This window comes from Anoplopoma fimbria, chromosome 12 (genome assembly GCF_027596085.1).
Source record: "Anoplopoma fimbria isolate UVic2021 breed Golden Eagle Sablefish chromosome 12, Afim_UVic_2022, whole genome shotgun sequence".
Lineage (NCBI taxonomy): Eukaryota > Metazoa > Chordata > Actinopteri > Perciformes > Anoplopomatidae > Anoplopoma > Anoplopoma fimbria.
The window spans coordinates 18,851,331-18,868,911 of NC_072460.1; the positions used below are offsets into that span (position 1 = coordinate 18,851,331).

Genomic DNA, 17,581 nt, shown 5'->3' on the forward strand with positions numbered 1-17,581 from the left:
CTGCTGTTTGCATTCCTGGTGTCGGGCGTTTTAGGGCAGCACCGACAGATCTGTGTAAAAATATATACAAAATAAGTATGGACCGCACAGCTGGAAAAAGTCATGCGGTTTACAGCTGATGCCACTGTTTACTAAATCAATTTGAAATTCATTATCTTTGCCTTAATCACTGGTGCTTCTTGCCCTCTCGTTCTTTTAGCGTTGCATTCCTCTGAGAGGAAGAGCAAAGGGAGAAAGCTGGCGTTTGAGGCCCTGAGCGGAGTGTTGAGTGTGCTGCTGTCGTTGTACCCCTGGAAAAAGCTGTCCAAAACATGTGACTTCAAACATCAGGTACAAGTTAAACCTACATCCATCTTTCACCAGTTAACAGAACTAATGCGCAAGCATGCATGTAAAAAAAACACACGAGATGAACATAGAAATAAACCCCAAGTGTGCCACATTTCAAACCAAAAATTCATGTTTAGGTAAAGGAAAATATATGATATGCAAGCCAATGTGACTTTTTTTTAAATAATCCTGAAAAACAATTCCTGTAGTCCAATGCTGTAGTTTATTGTGTTAACACATTTAATATTTTTTATCATTGCAATTAATTAAATTTGTCAGTTCTGGCAAGCCACAGTAATAAAACAACATGGGGCTTTCTGCTACTACAGCTTCATCAAGGATAATGTTTTCCAGAAATAAATCAGCGACTTACATTTGCAAATCAGTTACATGTCTACACATTAAAGCAAATATACAAATACAACACTGTTAAAGTAGCTTATCAGATTAATGTAAATCATTTTTATGGGAAAAAAGATTCAGAAATAATCCTTACAAAACTATTCAACAAGTTAAACTGCATAGCAAAACTGTCTGTGGAGATGTTTACATTGATGGAAAAAGAACATTTACCTCTTACACACACACACATACACGCACTGAGGTACACACACACATACACACAAATAGAAATACACTCCATATACATCCATCAGGCGTTGTGGTTCTATTTCTACATTTCACACCTGGGAATCCACAGCGTCTCCTTACAGGCTCATGCACTCGGCCACGCTACGTCCAATCACGTTGATGACAAACTAGCTGTTGAAATGTGCTTGCAGCATCTGAGCCTCATGTAGGGCCGGGGCTGTAGGGTCTACAATCATGTGATTTGCTGGAAGCGCCCACCCTCCCCCTCTGCCCTCCTCTCCTCCCCTCCCCTCCCCTCCCCTCCCCTCCCACCTCTGCAGGCCCCTGAGTGGCCTCTGCTAGGCTATGTTTCCAGGAAAGGGGCCTACTGGACAGGCTGTGAGGCCTAGGCAGGGAGACATTGGCTCATTGAGAAAAACAAAAACAGAGAGGGGCGGTGGGAAGACTCTCCTCTCTTACATAACTCTGCCTCCATGACAGGAAAAATAAAAAAAAAAGTTCCCCGCCACAATGCAAAGAAAAACCTGTCTCTCTCCTGGGCTTGCAAATGCCGAAGCACTTCAGGGCTGGAATTCTAGGAACACTGAAACCAGCAGTGCTTGCTTGCAGTTGCACAATAGTTGCAACTCCTCAGACATACCAACACCTCAGGCATGTCAAATTTCAAGTGAATGCACAGGAATATAGCAGTCAAATCACCGCAGCTAATTATATTCAACTTGTTTGATCCAAGAGTGCTGTTCCTGTGCAGCCGTAACGACAACATAAAACGGGATGTAAGTCATAAAACGTGATGTAACACACCGTGTCATTTAGTGTGTTGTGTTATGTTGTTCAGCTCTGGCAGTGAGACATTTACTGTATCTGAGGAGTGTCTTTGGTGGCCTGCACCGCCTCCCTGTGTTCAAAAGGGAGACTGCACTGAGGCTTAAAGTGCATTGAATTCAGTTTCCCCAAACAAAAGTGTTAGTTTTTCATTTGCAAAAGTCTTATATATTTGGCTGTCGAGAGATGTTACACACTTATAAATTACAGTTATTGTGTCATCTTATCTCATGGTGCAACAGGAAGCTGTTGTGTTTTTAATTGGTTATCTGGGTCCAGGTATTAATTATCTGGGTAATTAATTATATTATTAGTAAATAAACATATATTTCTGCTGGGAAGCACTGAAAAAATCTATGTGCTTTTCCATCATCATACAAAGATTTATTTTTGTTAAGTTTTATCTGGTGGATTACCTTATTTTTCTCATGTTTATTGAGAGTTTTCATAATTAAATTAACCGTATTTTGTTTAGTAGTTTAGAAAGTGACCTTCATGGTGCACCGTGCCTTGCAATAATAATAATAAATTCAGAGTGATATAATGTAAGACAGGGAGGTGATGTAGTGAGGCAATGTATAACGTTTTGTTTTCAGTGTTCAGTTCTCCTACTGTTAAGGCGGGCATTAAACGAAGCATTCCATATACTCTATCAAGCAACTATCAGGTTTATAGTTAACTCTTAATGTAACCAGCGTTAAAGTAAAACTTCATTACACCTGTAAACCAGTCAATTAGGCCAAACTCATCTTAATTGTTTTGTAAAATCAGTATTTGAACCGTCACTAAAGATACAGACATTAACAATATCAGTTTCTTGATTACTAAATACAAAAATATATTACATTAATTTCTGAACTTCTATTTTTAATAAATTGGCATTTAAGAAGACTAAATGTGCTGGAAGAGAAAACAGTTAAAAGGTCCATTAGGTTGCTCACAGCTGCACTTTTGAAAAGGTCCATAAGTGACTCAGGAGTCAAACTCTGGCTGCTGGTCGATCAGGATGGTTGTGTCGTTCCCTCTCATTGTGGTCGGATCCAGGCAGGAAACTCCCAGAGCTATCAGACACAACCACACCTGCAGCACAGACAGAGAGATTCAAAAAGTATCAGTCGATTGATCAGACAAAGATCCCATATTCAGTATGAGCAAGCATGCAAGCGATGTTTATTAATATGGCACCTTTGACGGATACCAGTCACAAAGTGCTGCACAGTCAATAAAATAAAATAAGATCAAGTCAAATCAAATGAATAAAACACCAAATAAACAAAGGGGAAAAAAGAGAAAAGACACAAGATAAATCATAAAATGCAAAATGCTACAATGCCTTCCTGAACAGATGGGTTTTTAGCTGTTTTTTTTCCACTGGGACCAAAGACATCAAGATTATTGGGAGACTATTACAGTTTATAGCTTAGAGCTGCTGACTGGAAAGCACAATCTCCCTGGCGCTTAAAATGTATCCGAGGTACATGTAGAAAACGAAAAGACCTAAGAGCTCTGGTTGTGGTGTGGGAGTGCAGAAGGTTGTGATATTTTTGGCTCTATAACTGAGCTCAACATATTGGAATTAACTCTAAAATTAACAAGAAACCAGTGCACTGAGGTTAAATTAGGTGTAATGTGTGACCATCTGTTCGATTGTGTTAAGAGCCTAAAGGCAGCATTTTTAACAGTTTGTAGACGGTGTAGGGGGGATTTATTAAGGCAGGTAAAAAGAGAATTATAGTAGTCCAAATGTGATGAGATAAAAGTATTTATGGGCATCTCCGTTACATTTCTCGACACAACAGACCCAAGTTTGGCCATGTTTCTTGAAAGAAACATGATTGGGTAAGATTTTAAAAACTCATGGATTGGTTAAAAATCACATCAAGATTATGCAGACTAGACCCTGAAGATAATGATGAGGCACCAAGCTTCTGCCTGATTGCTGACTGAAAGTATAGGTACCAATAATCAAGAGTTTTATCTGCATTTAATTGCAGAACATTATCTGCCATCTAGTTCCTAATTGGATTTAAACTGAAATTAAAGGATATTTATTAAAGACTAAAATAACAAGCAAATATGACATTTATGAGGCTGGAAGTAGTTTTTGCATTGTTGCTTTAAAAAGTTAGTGATTATCAAGACAGATATGTTTTCTTTCGACTAATTCATTAATCAACTAATTGTTTAATTTCCACGGCAAATATTTATCCCAGTAATCATGAATAATAAGGTATAAAAGGTTTTTATACTTCCCTAACATTATCAGATTTTTCATGAAATTTTAAACCATCTTCGAATCACCTGGCATGAGAAGGGTTGTCGGATTTTCACAGTTAATTAGATTAATAACAGGCTGGTAAAAGCAGCAACGACACTGTAAATATCAATAGACCAGACAGCATTCTCTGGTTTTGTGACTTGCTCAGCGATATATTCTGAATGTACTTATAATAGAAGATTAAGTCGCTGGAACCCGTTTTAGGTTTCACAGTGGAACAACCTCGATCTGCTCCCTTAATGTTACCTACCAAATATCCCACAAATGCCAGGTATGCCATGCAGAGGAAAGCTGCCAGCACATACAGCCACACACTGTCGAAGTCGGTCACGTAGACCACGACGAAGTACATGTTGATGGCGCACACGATCAAGATCACGAGTCCTCCTCCGATCTTAGTCACTCTGCAGGAAAAAGAGAATGAGTGTGTTTGAAGAGACGATTATCGTTTGTCTCTGTGTCTTTATGATGTAGATGAACTTACAATCCATTGGCAAACTCATTCATGAGAGATGGCAAACTGGTGAAAGTCAGGATGGGAATGAGGGCAAATGGCAACTGTGAGAGAAGAATGAATATGTGTAATAATGTTAAAATGTAGTTTATACAATTTCATGAGAAGTCAGCAATGAACAGGTATTTCAAATAACAGTTAAAACTGATATAGGATTCCCCAAACACAAAACTGAAGGGACATTGCTTTGTTAAAGTACAGTTAAAAAGTCTTTGTTACTGTGCTACATGATTAAAAATCGGAAAAAGAAAGGTTCAAGACTGTGAGATAAAGATTTGGGCAATTACAAAGTGGAGCCAGTTATTTAACTCAGTACTATTGGCTTGAATAAAATATTTGAATCATATTAATGTCTTCCTTTTGATTGAATGAATGAGAATGTGCTATGAGAGCAAAATGTGAACTAAAAGGTGATATATTAAGAAAAGATAATGCAGGTGGAGGTGGAGAGCTGTTGATGAAGCTGCGAGTGAACTAGCTTTCAGTTTTGCCTGACCTGCATGCTCTGCAGCACGTTGAGGAAGTCATTCATGCCCGTCAGGTTCTGCACGTCCTTGAAGATGGCCACCAGCAGGGTGGGAGTGATGGCAATGGAGCGGGTCAACAACACCCGAGCAAAACGCGACCAGCGCAGGTTTAAGAAACCCTGAGGAGAGGAAAACACATCGCTCTGTGACATTTACAAGAAAACTGCACTTGTTTGTGACAGCAAAGCAAACAGTGTGCATATCATGACATCGCTTAAATTAAATAAGCCTGATTCCACACAGACATTTTGATATAAAGCTTCCTTCCCACTCCACTGACCTCCATGACAAACTGGCCGGAGTACGTTCCAGTCATTGTGGAGCTCTGCCCGGCTGCAAGGATCCCCACGGCCCAGATGTAGAGCGCTGCTGGGCCAAAGAAACAGCCGAGCACCACTCCCTGAAAACAGACACGCAAACAAAGAAGTTTGCTCAACTCAACAGCAGCGTTAAATTCACCAGTGAAGTCCCACGGTGCTCAATTAAAACAGGAGGGGAATAAAATGATTATGTGAAATGTGAAAAGGGGTCACTCATAATGAAAAACCTACAGCAAATTATCACCATACCTCAACTTAACAGAGCAGTTTATCATCTTTCATCTCATTATTTTGACAAGTAGTCAACCTGCTCAGCACTAAACAGCAGTCTCCTTCTGTGGCTTCAATTTTTTTAGCGTTCTTTTATGGTAAATGGTAAATGGACTGTACTTGTATAGCGCTTTTCTAGTCTTCCGACCACTCAAAGCGCTTTTACATTACTAATCATTCACCCTTTCATACCCATTCATACACTGATGACAGGGGCTACCATGCAAGGTGCCACCTGCCCATCAGGGTCTCTCTAATCATTCACACCCATTCATACACCGATGGCACAGCCTTCGGGAGCAACTCAGGGTTAAGTGTCTTGCCCAAGGACACATCGACATGGACTGCCGGAGCCAGGGATCGAACCGCCGATCCTCTGATTGGAGGACGACCCTGCTCTCCACTGAGCCACAGGCTCCACTACTTAACAGCTGAAGAGCCCCTTTAACTTGATTAAATTGATACTGCTCAATCAACAAAATCCTACCTCAAGTTAATTCACTGAGCTGAACTTACCCCTTTGTAGAGGTTCACCTCCAGAGTTTCATTGTTCAAAGGGAAAAGCTGTGAATGAGGACTTCCTGTTTGATTGCAGACGCTGTACTGGAATAAATAAAATAAAATAATAAAAACACAAACGTCTGTAGCAAAGCAGCCAAAGAAAAGAAACATACAATTTTCTACTTCCAAAAGACATCATGAAATTGAACTCTTCTTAGATAATAACAACGGGTGCAGAGATACTCACCACCTCGAGGTTTGTGCGTCCGTAGAAACCCTCCGCAAAAACAGCCACCACAAACACGTTGATGAGGAACGAGATAAACAGCGCGATGGTCGACTCAATGAAGATATATTTGTTGGCCTCTTTTACATCTCTCCTGTTCGACCGATCCACTTCTCGAGACTAAGAGGAGATTAAGACACTTGTGAGGATTTGCTGATACAGGTTTCATAAAGCTGATTTAAAAATAAGGGGGAATGCTATTGATATCCAGCAGTTTATCGCACCTTGACAAGAGCAGAGTGGAGGTAAATGTTGTGAGGCATGATGACGGCTCCCACGATGCCGACGGCCTGACCCAGCTGAACGGGCCCGCAGCCCTCGCAGTACGGCATGAACATCCCCTTCAGCAGCTGGCCTTGGTCTGGACGCACCATCACATACTGCCAAAGAGAAAAGAGTGCATGTGTAGAGGTTAATGATAAACCAATAATGAAAATGTCCAGATTTGGATACACAGTGTGACCAGAAATGTTGCTACAGAAAAGGAAGTTTTATTGTAAAAAGCCTGTTTTGAACAAACAAACAGCCATCGTAGATCTGATGTAAGAAGATTAAGTCAAACCTAATTTAAAAATCTACCAGAGATATCAAGCTAAGATCTCATTAAGTGACAATAAAGATAACGGCAATCTAAAGAAAAACCTACAATGTTCACAGCCTCTGGGTATCACATGCTTAATATATATTGTATTACAGCAAGATCACTGCATTAAACAAAGCTAAACAGAACTTATGGCATCACAATGTAGGTCAGCTAAGAGCTCAGACTTTCACACAAGAAGAGATGACAAAGAAAGAAAGATAATAAGATAATTAGCACTTAAAAGAAACAAAAGGTCTCTCGGTTTATGTTACTCTGCATGAAAATGAAAATGAATGCCTTTCTTGTATTTTTAGTAGAGGCATCTGCAGGTTGTTTGTTTCTTTAACTGTATATGTGTGACATTTCAGTTGAGAATAAATGGTGAAAATATTTCTTACTATGAGGCTATAGCACTGGGTTGAAGTTAAACGGCAGTGCATTTAAAAAAACATATGTTGCTTGTAGTACTTTGCAGATACTTTATTTTAATTTTAAAGCAAACTACAAGAAGTTTGTAACTGGTTATGGAACAGCCTCAATTTAATACGGATGCTTTGATAGAGTGGTGCAGCAATGAGTACTGAAACCTGTAATTTAGTTAGCATTTTAGGACTTCCAATCCGTAGCAACATCAATGTTTCTTTGAATGGGTTTTTGGTTAGTTGGCTGATATAAGGAAATTAAGTTTTGTTCTATGACATAAACGCCCTGACTGCAGATATGTGAATGTTTGTACCTCATATCCAAAGGTGATGGCCATGACGGTGATGAGCAAACCGAAAAAGGCTTCCAGCTTCCTCAGGCCTGCAGAGACAGAAATGAGGATGTTTTACTTATTGTTGTTGTGGCGACATATTTCCCTGTAAGAGTTCGACCACAACCTACCATACTTGTCTAAGAAGAGGAAGACAAAAGTGTCGATGACCGTGATGAGGACACCACCCCACAACGGGATCCTAAGGGTAAACACACACACACACACACACACACACACACACACACAGTGGTTATAATCAACACCAAAGAAGTAATCAAGACACTCATCAAACTGTGACTCCGTCCGAGTGTCAGTGGTGGAATTTGGAAAATGGAAAAGTCCATTTACTCAAGTACTGTACTTAAGTACAGTTTTGAGGTACTTGTACTTTACTTTTCATGCCACTTTAAACTTCTACATTTCAAAGGAAAATATTGTAGTTTTTACTTCACTGCATTTATCTTACAGCTTTAGTTACTTAAGATTTTTACAAAACAGAAGAGCTTATAAAATATGATGAAAAATAGAATTTTGTTATAAATTAAACTTTAAACCAACAGTTTATACAAGTATAGCTAAAACAATAAGTCAGTTAGTTGATTGACAGAAAATGAATAGTCAACTACTTTGTTAATCGTTTAAGCCTTTTTCCATGCACAAAGATTTGCAGCTTTTCCTTTTAAGTATTTTAATGATTTCAATGTATTGAATTGGATAGAGTTTAATCATTTTGAGATTTGGACTGCTGGTCTGACTAAACAAACATTGTTAAGATGTCACTTTGAGCTCCGGTTAAAAACAACAACCAAACAATCAATTGGTTAATGGAGAAAATAATCAGCGAAATAATCCGTATTGAAAATAATAATTAGTCAAATGACCAACTACACCACCAACTACAACAGTAACTACAACAGTAAAATCCTGCATTTGCATTAATGCATGACTAATAAACTAATAGTAGAGTATATAATAGTATGATAGTGACAGGGGACATTTTTTACTTTTAATAAGAAAATAACATATTCCTGATTATACTTACATACTAACTGAAACATTTTTAATGCAGGACTTTTACTTGTAACAGAGTATTTTAACTGACTGGTACTTGTACTTAAGTTAAGGATCTGAATACTTAATCGACCACAGCCCAGCAAACAATAAACTAATGTTGTGTCTGTTCACATTACCTGCCGGAGGATAGAAGGCTGAAAGCGATGGCGCAGCCGATGACCTCCTGCATGTCCGAGCCGATGATCGCCAGCTCCACCATCAACCACAGGATGATACGAGGCACCTGGACAGACAACACAGGTGTGATTATTTAGAAAACACAATCCAAGCTAACAACAGATTCACCAATATTCAAGATGAAATATTCACATGAATATCTGGGTTCTAAAAGTTAATCAATTGAGTTGAATGAAGCTGGTCAGACCTCTGTTCTATCAGGTTACAGTTTGTTTGTTTGTCACATGATCCAAGAAAAGTTCAGCTGAGTGACTGGAAACACTTGAATTGTGTCTGAATCTGAATATCTGAAGCTAAATAATTAAAATGAACTTCTGGAAACAAAGAGGGGAAATTAAACCACATAAATTCGGATGGTTTTCAATGTAAAATATTTCAGTGCAAGAAATTCAGGGATATAGTTAGATACACTTATTATCACCTTGCATTGGTCCATTTATATCTCATACTCAGTCAAATGCTCACAGCTTTAAACTTTAAAATAGTTTATGTACATGAACACTGACTGGACTGGCTGGGTAATACAAAAGACATTTGCTTTCTTCAGCTGTGCCTCTGGTCCTTTAAACACAGGAACAATCTCACTAGGGGAGTTTTTCCTGTGCCGATGTGAGGGAAGGACAGAGGATGTCGCATGTGCACAGATTGTGCTATACAAAATAAACTGAATTGAATTGAATTGAATTGAATTGAACTACAGTTGGACAAATGGAAACATTAGAAAATGTTTCCTTTCATGCAGCTCCCTGCTTTTTTTTTTTTCACACAAGCATTGCAGCCTCTTAAAATGTGTCCAGCAGAAACACAGTAGTTAAGCTCCAGGGATCAAAATGGCTGGTCACACTTCTTTTTTTTTTAGCCGTGTGGTTAACAGTTCTACTTTAGGAAGCAGAGGCATTTTAACACCAACATTTTATAAGTTACTCTGGATTCATTTGTAAATTCAAACACATTTTCTCACAGTTTTGAAAACCTTTTTAGACTTGTATTTTTTAGGGTTTTGTGAATATTTTCCTGTTATAATTCAACGATTAGAGCTTCTGTAACAAGTTAGTTCCATTCCGGTTATGCATGAGGCAGTGACATTAAACCAGGGCCACTTCTGCTTATAAGGGCCATATTCTGCTCTTATAGCGTCATTTCTGCATTTCTGCATTTCTGCTTATTATCATTAATGAAACAGTGACCAAAGTGAGTGTTAGCAGGCGCTGTAGATAATTTCATGCAAACAGCTGGGATTACTCATATCTCACCGGGTGGTACTGGCGGTTGCAGACTTCGGCCAGGTGCATCCCTGTGACGACGCCGAGCCGAGCCGCCAGCCGCTGCAGCAGCAGACCGATGATGGTGGCTGACAGCAGCACCCAGAGGAGCTGACAAGACGAGAAAAAGAGTCAGGCATCATCTGTTAATTGGTCGTCTTTATGAGCTCAGATAAGGTTCAATACGATTTTGAGTTTGTGAAATGATGTTAAGAAAAAGGGTTTATACCTCTGTTAACATGTGAAATGAACTTGACAAGAAAAAACGTGTCAATGTTTTGCATGTTTTATTTGCACATATAATGTGAAAATTATATTGCAGGTGAGACACACGGTAACGATGGCTCACTTCCCAGAAAGCCATGACAACGAACCAGCATGCACATGTGATGTAACTCAATAATATGCATTAATATGTGCATTTGGCTGCATTACAACACAAAGTAATCACAGACAGCAAGAGGAATGAAGTGGAAACCATTTTCTGTCATCTCTAATTTTCTCTGTGATGGATTATTTTATACGTTGATATAGCCGAGGAAGTTTTGCTGTTTGCCTACTGAAAAAATGGCAAGAAAGAAGAAAAGATGTAGCTGTTTTTTTGTTGTACATGCGTTTCTCTGTGGACTAAGGTCGCTACAAAAACTTTAATATTAGACGGATTAATAGAGGTAGTATGAGTCTTTGTGTATCCTCACCGTTGGTATAATTTGTGCAATAATTTCATTACACATTCTCAAGTCTTTTCTTCATGTTCCCCGACTTGAATTCCTCACACAGAACGTTACAGGTTCACATAACATGACATGTGATTTGCAATTTCAGAAAAAATCTCAAATGCTGCCAGGGAAGTTTAACTTTCAATCATGTGTGACTCTCTGTTTGTCTGTTTCAAGATATTGTCCAGGACAGTTTTCTTGTCTTTCATTGTCTTAAACACGAAAATGACCCTATTTTCCAAAAACTTGACCGCTTGAGCCGTTTCTAGAATACATTTATCCCAACAATATTGGGACATTAAGTTCTTTAGAAACACAACTAAGTGATATTTTTTGCCAATATTTTGCAGCCTTAACTTGAAAACTCAACAGTCAGGTTTGTGACTGAGGGCTCGGTCGCTCTCTGTGAATATTCACTCCACCTCTCATTCACTTTATTTAAAGCTCCTGCGACTTACGACTTCAGGAATGTGTTTCTAGTTTTTGCAGTTCAAAGTTCCCCTTTGTTAAACTTTGACCTGCAGTACCGTGAGACTCTCTAATGTCAGAGCTAATTTGAGATGGAAAGGAAATGACCTGTCCTTTAAGTCTCATTGCTTGTATAGTTTACATGACTGCATGGTGACAAACTGCAGAGTGAGAGGGAAGCTTCATGTCTGGCAGTGTTTAAGTACACAGCTAGTGGAGTCAACAATGTAGTGTTTGCTAAGTTGACTCATTTTTCAACTTGTTGAATTACATTGTCAACCTACCAGTCAAGTTATTTCCAGACGCTTATAATTGTAACCCAGCCCACATTATTTACAGTCTTTCCTGTTAAAGGCACACCGACAACATGTCATCCAATCTTACCCTGTCAGGTCTGAATTCAGTCAATTACTATAATAACATTATTAGTTAGGTGGGACAGTTGTAGGTAGTATTTGTTTTCACATATTTTAGTAGGATTTGGGATGTTAATCCATTTGGGATGTTAATCCAATTGAATTGTTTTGTTTTGCTGACAAATTAATGTTTTTGAGAAATCTACAATAAAAGGTAAAGTTTTGTTTCAGGGAAACATTATTGCTTAGAAAGAACTATGTAATTTGGCTTAATTCTGGTGTAAATGTAACTATAGGGAAAACAGAGACTGCTTTTTAGACTGCTATTTAAATACCTTTAGCAGTTAATGGTGTTTTTTTCTGGAAACTTTATTCTTCATATATGTTGGATTATATGTTTACCTGCAGACAAACTGCATATTTTTGCAGGTTCAGGTGACCATCTGTGCAATGACTAGAAGACTCTAGTATATGTAAGTTTAGCATTAAACCTTAAGTAATTCATTTGAAGTGTACCAATTAGACTTTGTCTCTATTTTTAACTATGATAGGCCCAAGGACATAAATAAAGAATTGCCCAATTATAAACTAAACTAAATTAGTTATTAAAGTTGCTGCTTAACACATGAAGAGCTTGGTCTCATGAGACACATGTTGATATAAAACAGTTTGATAATTTGATGTGTTCATATGGTGCTATATCAGAAAATATCCACTTAATATCATACAAATTCATTCAAGCACACATCAAATGATTGTTAATCAACCAAAGTGAACACAACAGTCAGTGTTAGATATTGTGGTCCGAGCATCACTTTAGTTACCTTGAAGCCAGCTTTAGCACCAGACTGCAGGTCAGACTCGATGTTACCCGGGTCCAGGTAGGCTATGCTCATCAGAAACCCCGGCCCAGTGAAGGCCCACAGCTTACGGATACTAAACACCCTCTACAGGATACAGAAAAAATACAAGCTGTAACACCGACATCTTTACATACTATACTGCATGCAGATAGTGCACTTTTCATGGACTCATGTATTACCTCGCTGTCCTCCTCAGGAACAGGGACCCTCTGCTCAAAGTAAGTATCTGAAACAGGCTCATTATTTTGTTGCTGGAGGAAGACCGAGGGGGCAGTCACTCTGTGTGTGTGTGTGGTCTGGATCACTGCTTTCTCTGACTCCATGTTATCGGCTGAAATGTGACAGAAAACATGATGAAATAACAAGAACTAACCCCCACAAGGATTCAAGTTCAAGTTAATTTCTTTTTTTATTTAAAAGTACAGTTTTACATTCAAATGCAAGGAAATGCATCTGCCCTGGCTCTCTCTCATTCCCTTAAAAATGGTAAATAAACAACAACAATAAGAAGAAATCTACAATAATAGAAAAATAAATAATAATAAAAAGTTATTACAACAATAACTATAGTACTAATAAATGTGGGTTATCAAAGTGCTTGTGGTTGATTGACATTACACACAGATCATACACTGTAGTAAATGCACACAATGCCACAATGAATGACTCCAGCACATTTACACATTTGATCAAACACTAAGTTTGTTTTTACGCTCTCATTTGATAATTATATTGACTAAAGTTTTCTTGCACGGTTAAGCCTGGAGAGAGAGAGTGAGATGGATGGATGGATGGATGGATGGATGGATGGATGGATGGATGGATGGATGGATGGATGGATGGATAGATAGATAGATAGATAGATAGATAGATAGATAGATAGATAGATAGATAGATAGATAGATAGATAGATAGATTTTATATTTTCGAAGATATCTGAGAACCACAAATAATGCGCTAATTCATCTAGTACTCTTGTTTTATTGTATTTTAATTTATATTCGTGTTTTTTATTGCTTGTTGTTAAAGAAATAATAGTTCTAATGCATTTTATTTTCATTTGCAAAGAACTCTGAATAGTCTCTGTTGATCTAACTTCCATGACAATCCTTCAGCTAGTTATCGGGAGATATTTCAGTCTGGACCAAAGTGATGGACGATTTCTAAAAACTAGGACCATGCTCTAAATATAGCTACACAGTGACAGGGAAGGCAGCCAGATGAAGAGAATTGGATGAACAAAGATCAGTGATATAATGAGTTTTTTCTGGTTTAAGGTACAAAGAATGATGATTCAGTGTCAGAGGAGCCATCTCAAAACATCCTCACCTTCTCCTCCAGTTTGTTCTGGTTCCTGGTCTGTGGGAACACTGGGAGGCAGAGAGGAGATGTGGATGTTCTCAGGAGCGGGGTCTCTGACTGGAAGCAAACAAGTAATTATATTGAGATTATAACTCTGTTATGTTGATCACAGTACACACAAAACAAAATCCTGGGAAAAAAGTGCAAAGGTAATAATTATTGTTAGTCGCAGGCCTGCTTTGCAAAGTAATAATAATGTCTGTGATCCTGCTCTTATCTGACTAATGTTTCACCTCTGCAGTTAAAGTATTTTTGATGTCTAAGTGGTCACTTGTATGTGTATTACGGTGGTGGAAAGTAACCAAGTACATATACTAAAGTACTATACTTAAGTTCAATTTTAAAGTTCACTTTATACTTTGACACCACTACACTTTGGAGGCATACGTTGTAGTATTTATTCCACCAAATTTATTTAACAGGATGATTACTTTGCATATTAAGAATATTAATAAGAAATATCCTATACTATTTAATTATGATGTCGTATTATAGATTATAAAATACCTGCCAATGTTAACTAATTCAAATGAGCCCCAGCTTTACCAGCTGCAACATTCAAGAGATGAACACATTAATAAATCAATAATTTGATCCATTGATACAATATATGATTCTGAAATGGGCAAATCTGTGGAATGACTACTTTTATTGTTGATTAATACATTAATTGATAGACACTTTTAAACCGACATTGGTTTTATTAGTTTTTTGGGCATTTAAAGAAGACACTTTGGACTTTTTGATTGTGTTTTGACATTTTATAAAATAGGTGGCCACTTTATTAGGTATACAATACAAACAATAAAACATATATGCAATACATTCTATAAAGATATTCAGATTGTATTGATACTTTTAACTACATATAACTATACCTATTATTATTCTTCACTCCTGTACAAACACTTATCTTTACTAGATATGAACACAGACATTATATTTATACTTCTGTCTATACTGTATTCATTCATCATCCTTCATTCAATCATATATTTACACTATATTTGATATATAGTGTTTATACACTAAACTCAAACTATATCATACTATCAGCTGTTTATTCTGTATATATTATTTCACTCTAATTACTGTATGTATCGTAGCATATTCATATCTACCCCTTCCTGCTAATCATACATTCTATGTTTATTCTGTACATTTTGACAAAGAGACCCTCTACAAGCCCAGAGCCATAAGATTAGGACCCATTGTAATTGCTATTATACTTTAATGGTGCAAATATCTTAATAAGCCTATTACAGAGTGAATCTAGGGCTTCTGTGCTCTCTGTTGGTAAAACAGCATCACTTCAGCAAAACAGTTATATGTTCCTGTGAGAACTTTATGGGGGATGTTATGTTGTAAACCAACGGAAACGATGGATGCCATTTAGAAGGATGAGGTCAATCGGAACTATTGTTATACTATAAATGACTTTTAAAACGTTTTAAAATATACCGAGGGACATGTGAGGAGAAAGTCACATATCCAGCAGCATTTGATAAGAAGAATATAAACTGTGGTTGAAGTAAAACTACCAACACTACAAACACACTGTAAAAATATTCCACTACAAGTAAAAGTCATTCATTTAAAATCTTAGCAAAAGAAGCAGTATTAGCTGTAAAATATACTTTTAAATCCCAAAGTGAATTTAGCTAATTATGCAAGAATAAATATATATATATGACATTTTTATATTGTTAATACTGTTGTAAAAGCAGCTGTAAGAGCTAGTTTTAACTGCTTTATATGAAGACAGTTAGTTTAGTCCAGTGGTTCTCAACCTAGAAGTCAAGTCAATTTGTGTGTAAAAAGTTCTTACACACAAATCAGTATTGTTGAAAAAAACTTGAATATTTGCCTTTTTGTAAAACATTAGATGGTTTCACCTTTTTGGACAAAAAAAACCCAAAAACATTCATATTATCTTCTCATATTGTTTTTGTGGAATTTTTTTAATTTGAATTAATAATTACTCTGAACTGTAGTGGAGTAGAAGTTCAAAAAACAGCTTACAATGAAACCAGTAAAGTACAAGTACCTCAAATGTGTGTGTACTGTACTTGACCAAATGTTACATTCCCCACTGCTGGCTTTATAACAACACTGCATGAAACCTTAAACAAATCCACTCACCTGACCGCAGGAAGGGAAACATCTTCTTCTTCCTCTGTGACATTATTAGTTTCTTTAAACTCTGTGTAAAAAAAAAAAAAAAAAAAACCACCTCCTCAACTTACAAACGAAACCAGCAGCTACATTCCGGGTGTGAGATACATTGTGTTCTCCTCCTTGCTTTTCCCGGAATCTGCACTGAGGAGTTTATAGAGAGCAGGAGCATCCGGCAGGTTGGCCACATATGTTGGACATCGTCCTTCCGAGCTAAAGGTGGACTCAACGGACAGGTGAGGAAGGAGGAGGAGGAGGAGGAGGAAGAGGAGGAGGAGATGGGACATGTGGGACAAAGTACACCGGTACAATGTCTCACAAATGAATCTGACGTCCTGTTTCTATCACGTGACACGGTTAATACAGTGAAGCTGTCTGAGCTGACCCCGGATCAGGAGGAAAGGAGACTTATTGAAGGGTTATTGATTCCAAAAATAAAACACATATTAGACAGACAGGCGTGTGTGTACATATACATAATACACTTGAAGGATGTTTGTTTTAGGTGAGTTATAAGATTTCTTTACTTTGTTGTTTTTTCTTTTCCATATAAAAGTTTTGCAACGTAGAGCAATGGTTGTTTCCTGCTTGGAGTTTCAAAATAAACCCTAACCAATCGATGAGTTTGTTTCTCTGAACACATAAGCCATACTTCAGATATTACAAAAACAATTAAGTACACCTATTGTTTATTCTTTGTATCTATTAAATTAGCTGTTTTATAAATAGTTTTCAGTTAATCTATTTTGTCGGTTGGCCTTTGAGTTGTCACAATTTGAAATATTTACCCTTAAAATACTGGTGGGCTCATAATATACCCAGTATATCATTTAAATCCCCCAAATGCATGACCTCAATGGTACAGTATAAACGGTAATGCTCCTAGTAAAGGTCAATATACAGCTAGCTATATTTGCTTTAATACAAAATCTAGAGCTTTATTTGATAAAAATGAAAGGATGTGTATGAAAGATTAAAAACTCAGCAGACATGTTGTGATTTCCAGCTCTCTCCTGCTGAAGGTATTTACATCAACCTCTAGCACCATTAAGGGGTGTGTTTCTGTTTTTCATGTCCTGCAGAGAAAAGATCTGGTTTCCTATTGAAGGAGTGTGTGACCAGAGCAGGAACAGCCACTGGGTGGAGACAAATACCAACCGATATTTTGTTGTACTACATTTCAGTTATACATTGATGTCAAGGTTTGAAATAAACAACAAATAATCTGATTTGACAATGACTTTTCCTTTAGCTCCACCAGAGGCTGACATTTGTGGTGTTGAGCGAAATGTCTCGAGCATGTTGCCATGCTTACATTACTATGGAGCTTGCTGTCCTATGAA

The 17,581-nt window shown here is 37.6% G+C and overlaps 1 protein-coding gene across 1 annotated transcript; it reads right to left on the reverse strand.

Moving 5' to 3' along the window:
• Positions 1 to 1,230: 1,230 nt before the first annotated feature.
• LOC129099244 (natural resistance-associated macrophage protein 2-like) lies at positions 1,231 to 16,262 on the reverse strand. The gene is made up of 16 exons (XM_054608410.1): positions 16,206 to 16,262; positions 14,031 to 14,120; positions 12,881 to 13,032; positions 12,663 to 12,785; positions 10,287 to 10,406; positions 8,973 to 9,079; positions 7,911 to 7,981; positions 7,762 to 7,829; positions 6,667 to 6,822; positions 6,404 to 6,562; positions 6,172 to 6,258; positions 5,346 to 5,465; positions 5,035 to 5,184; positions 4,509 to 4,582; positions 4,275 to 4,428; positions 1,231 to 2,826 (listed from the first exon to the last, which is right to left on the reverse strand). The coding sequence occupies exons 1-16, from the start codon at positions 16,246 to 16,248 to the stop codon at positions 2,719 to 2,721; spliced, it is 1,782 nt and encodes a 593-aa protein (XP_054464385.1). The 5' UTR covers positions 16,249 to 16,262; the 3' UTR covers positions 1,231 to 2,718.
• Between the last annotated feature and the right edge of the window lie 1,319 nt (positions 16,263 to 17,581).

Bases quoted from the DNA above. Each gene is read 5' to 3' on its own strand.
- LOC129099244 (XM_054608410.1), bottom strand. From the start codon at position 16,248: ATGTCACAGAGGAAGAAGAAGATGTTTCCCTTCCTGCGGTCAG. The intron at 14,121-16,205 runs GTGAGTGGATTT...GTTTGCTTCCAG, and splicing joins GTTTCCCTTCCTGCGGTCAG to TCAGAGACCCCGCTCCTGAG. The intron at 6,823-7,761 runs GTACAAACATTC...TCTCTTTGGCAG, and splicing joins CCATCACCTTTGGATATGAG to TATGTGATGGTGCGTCCAGA.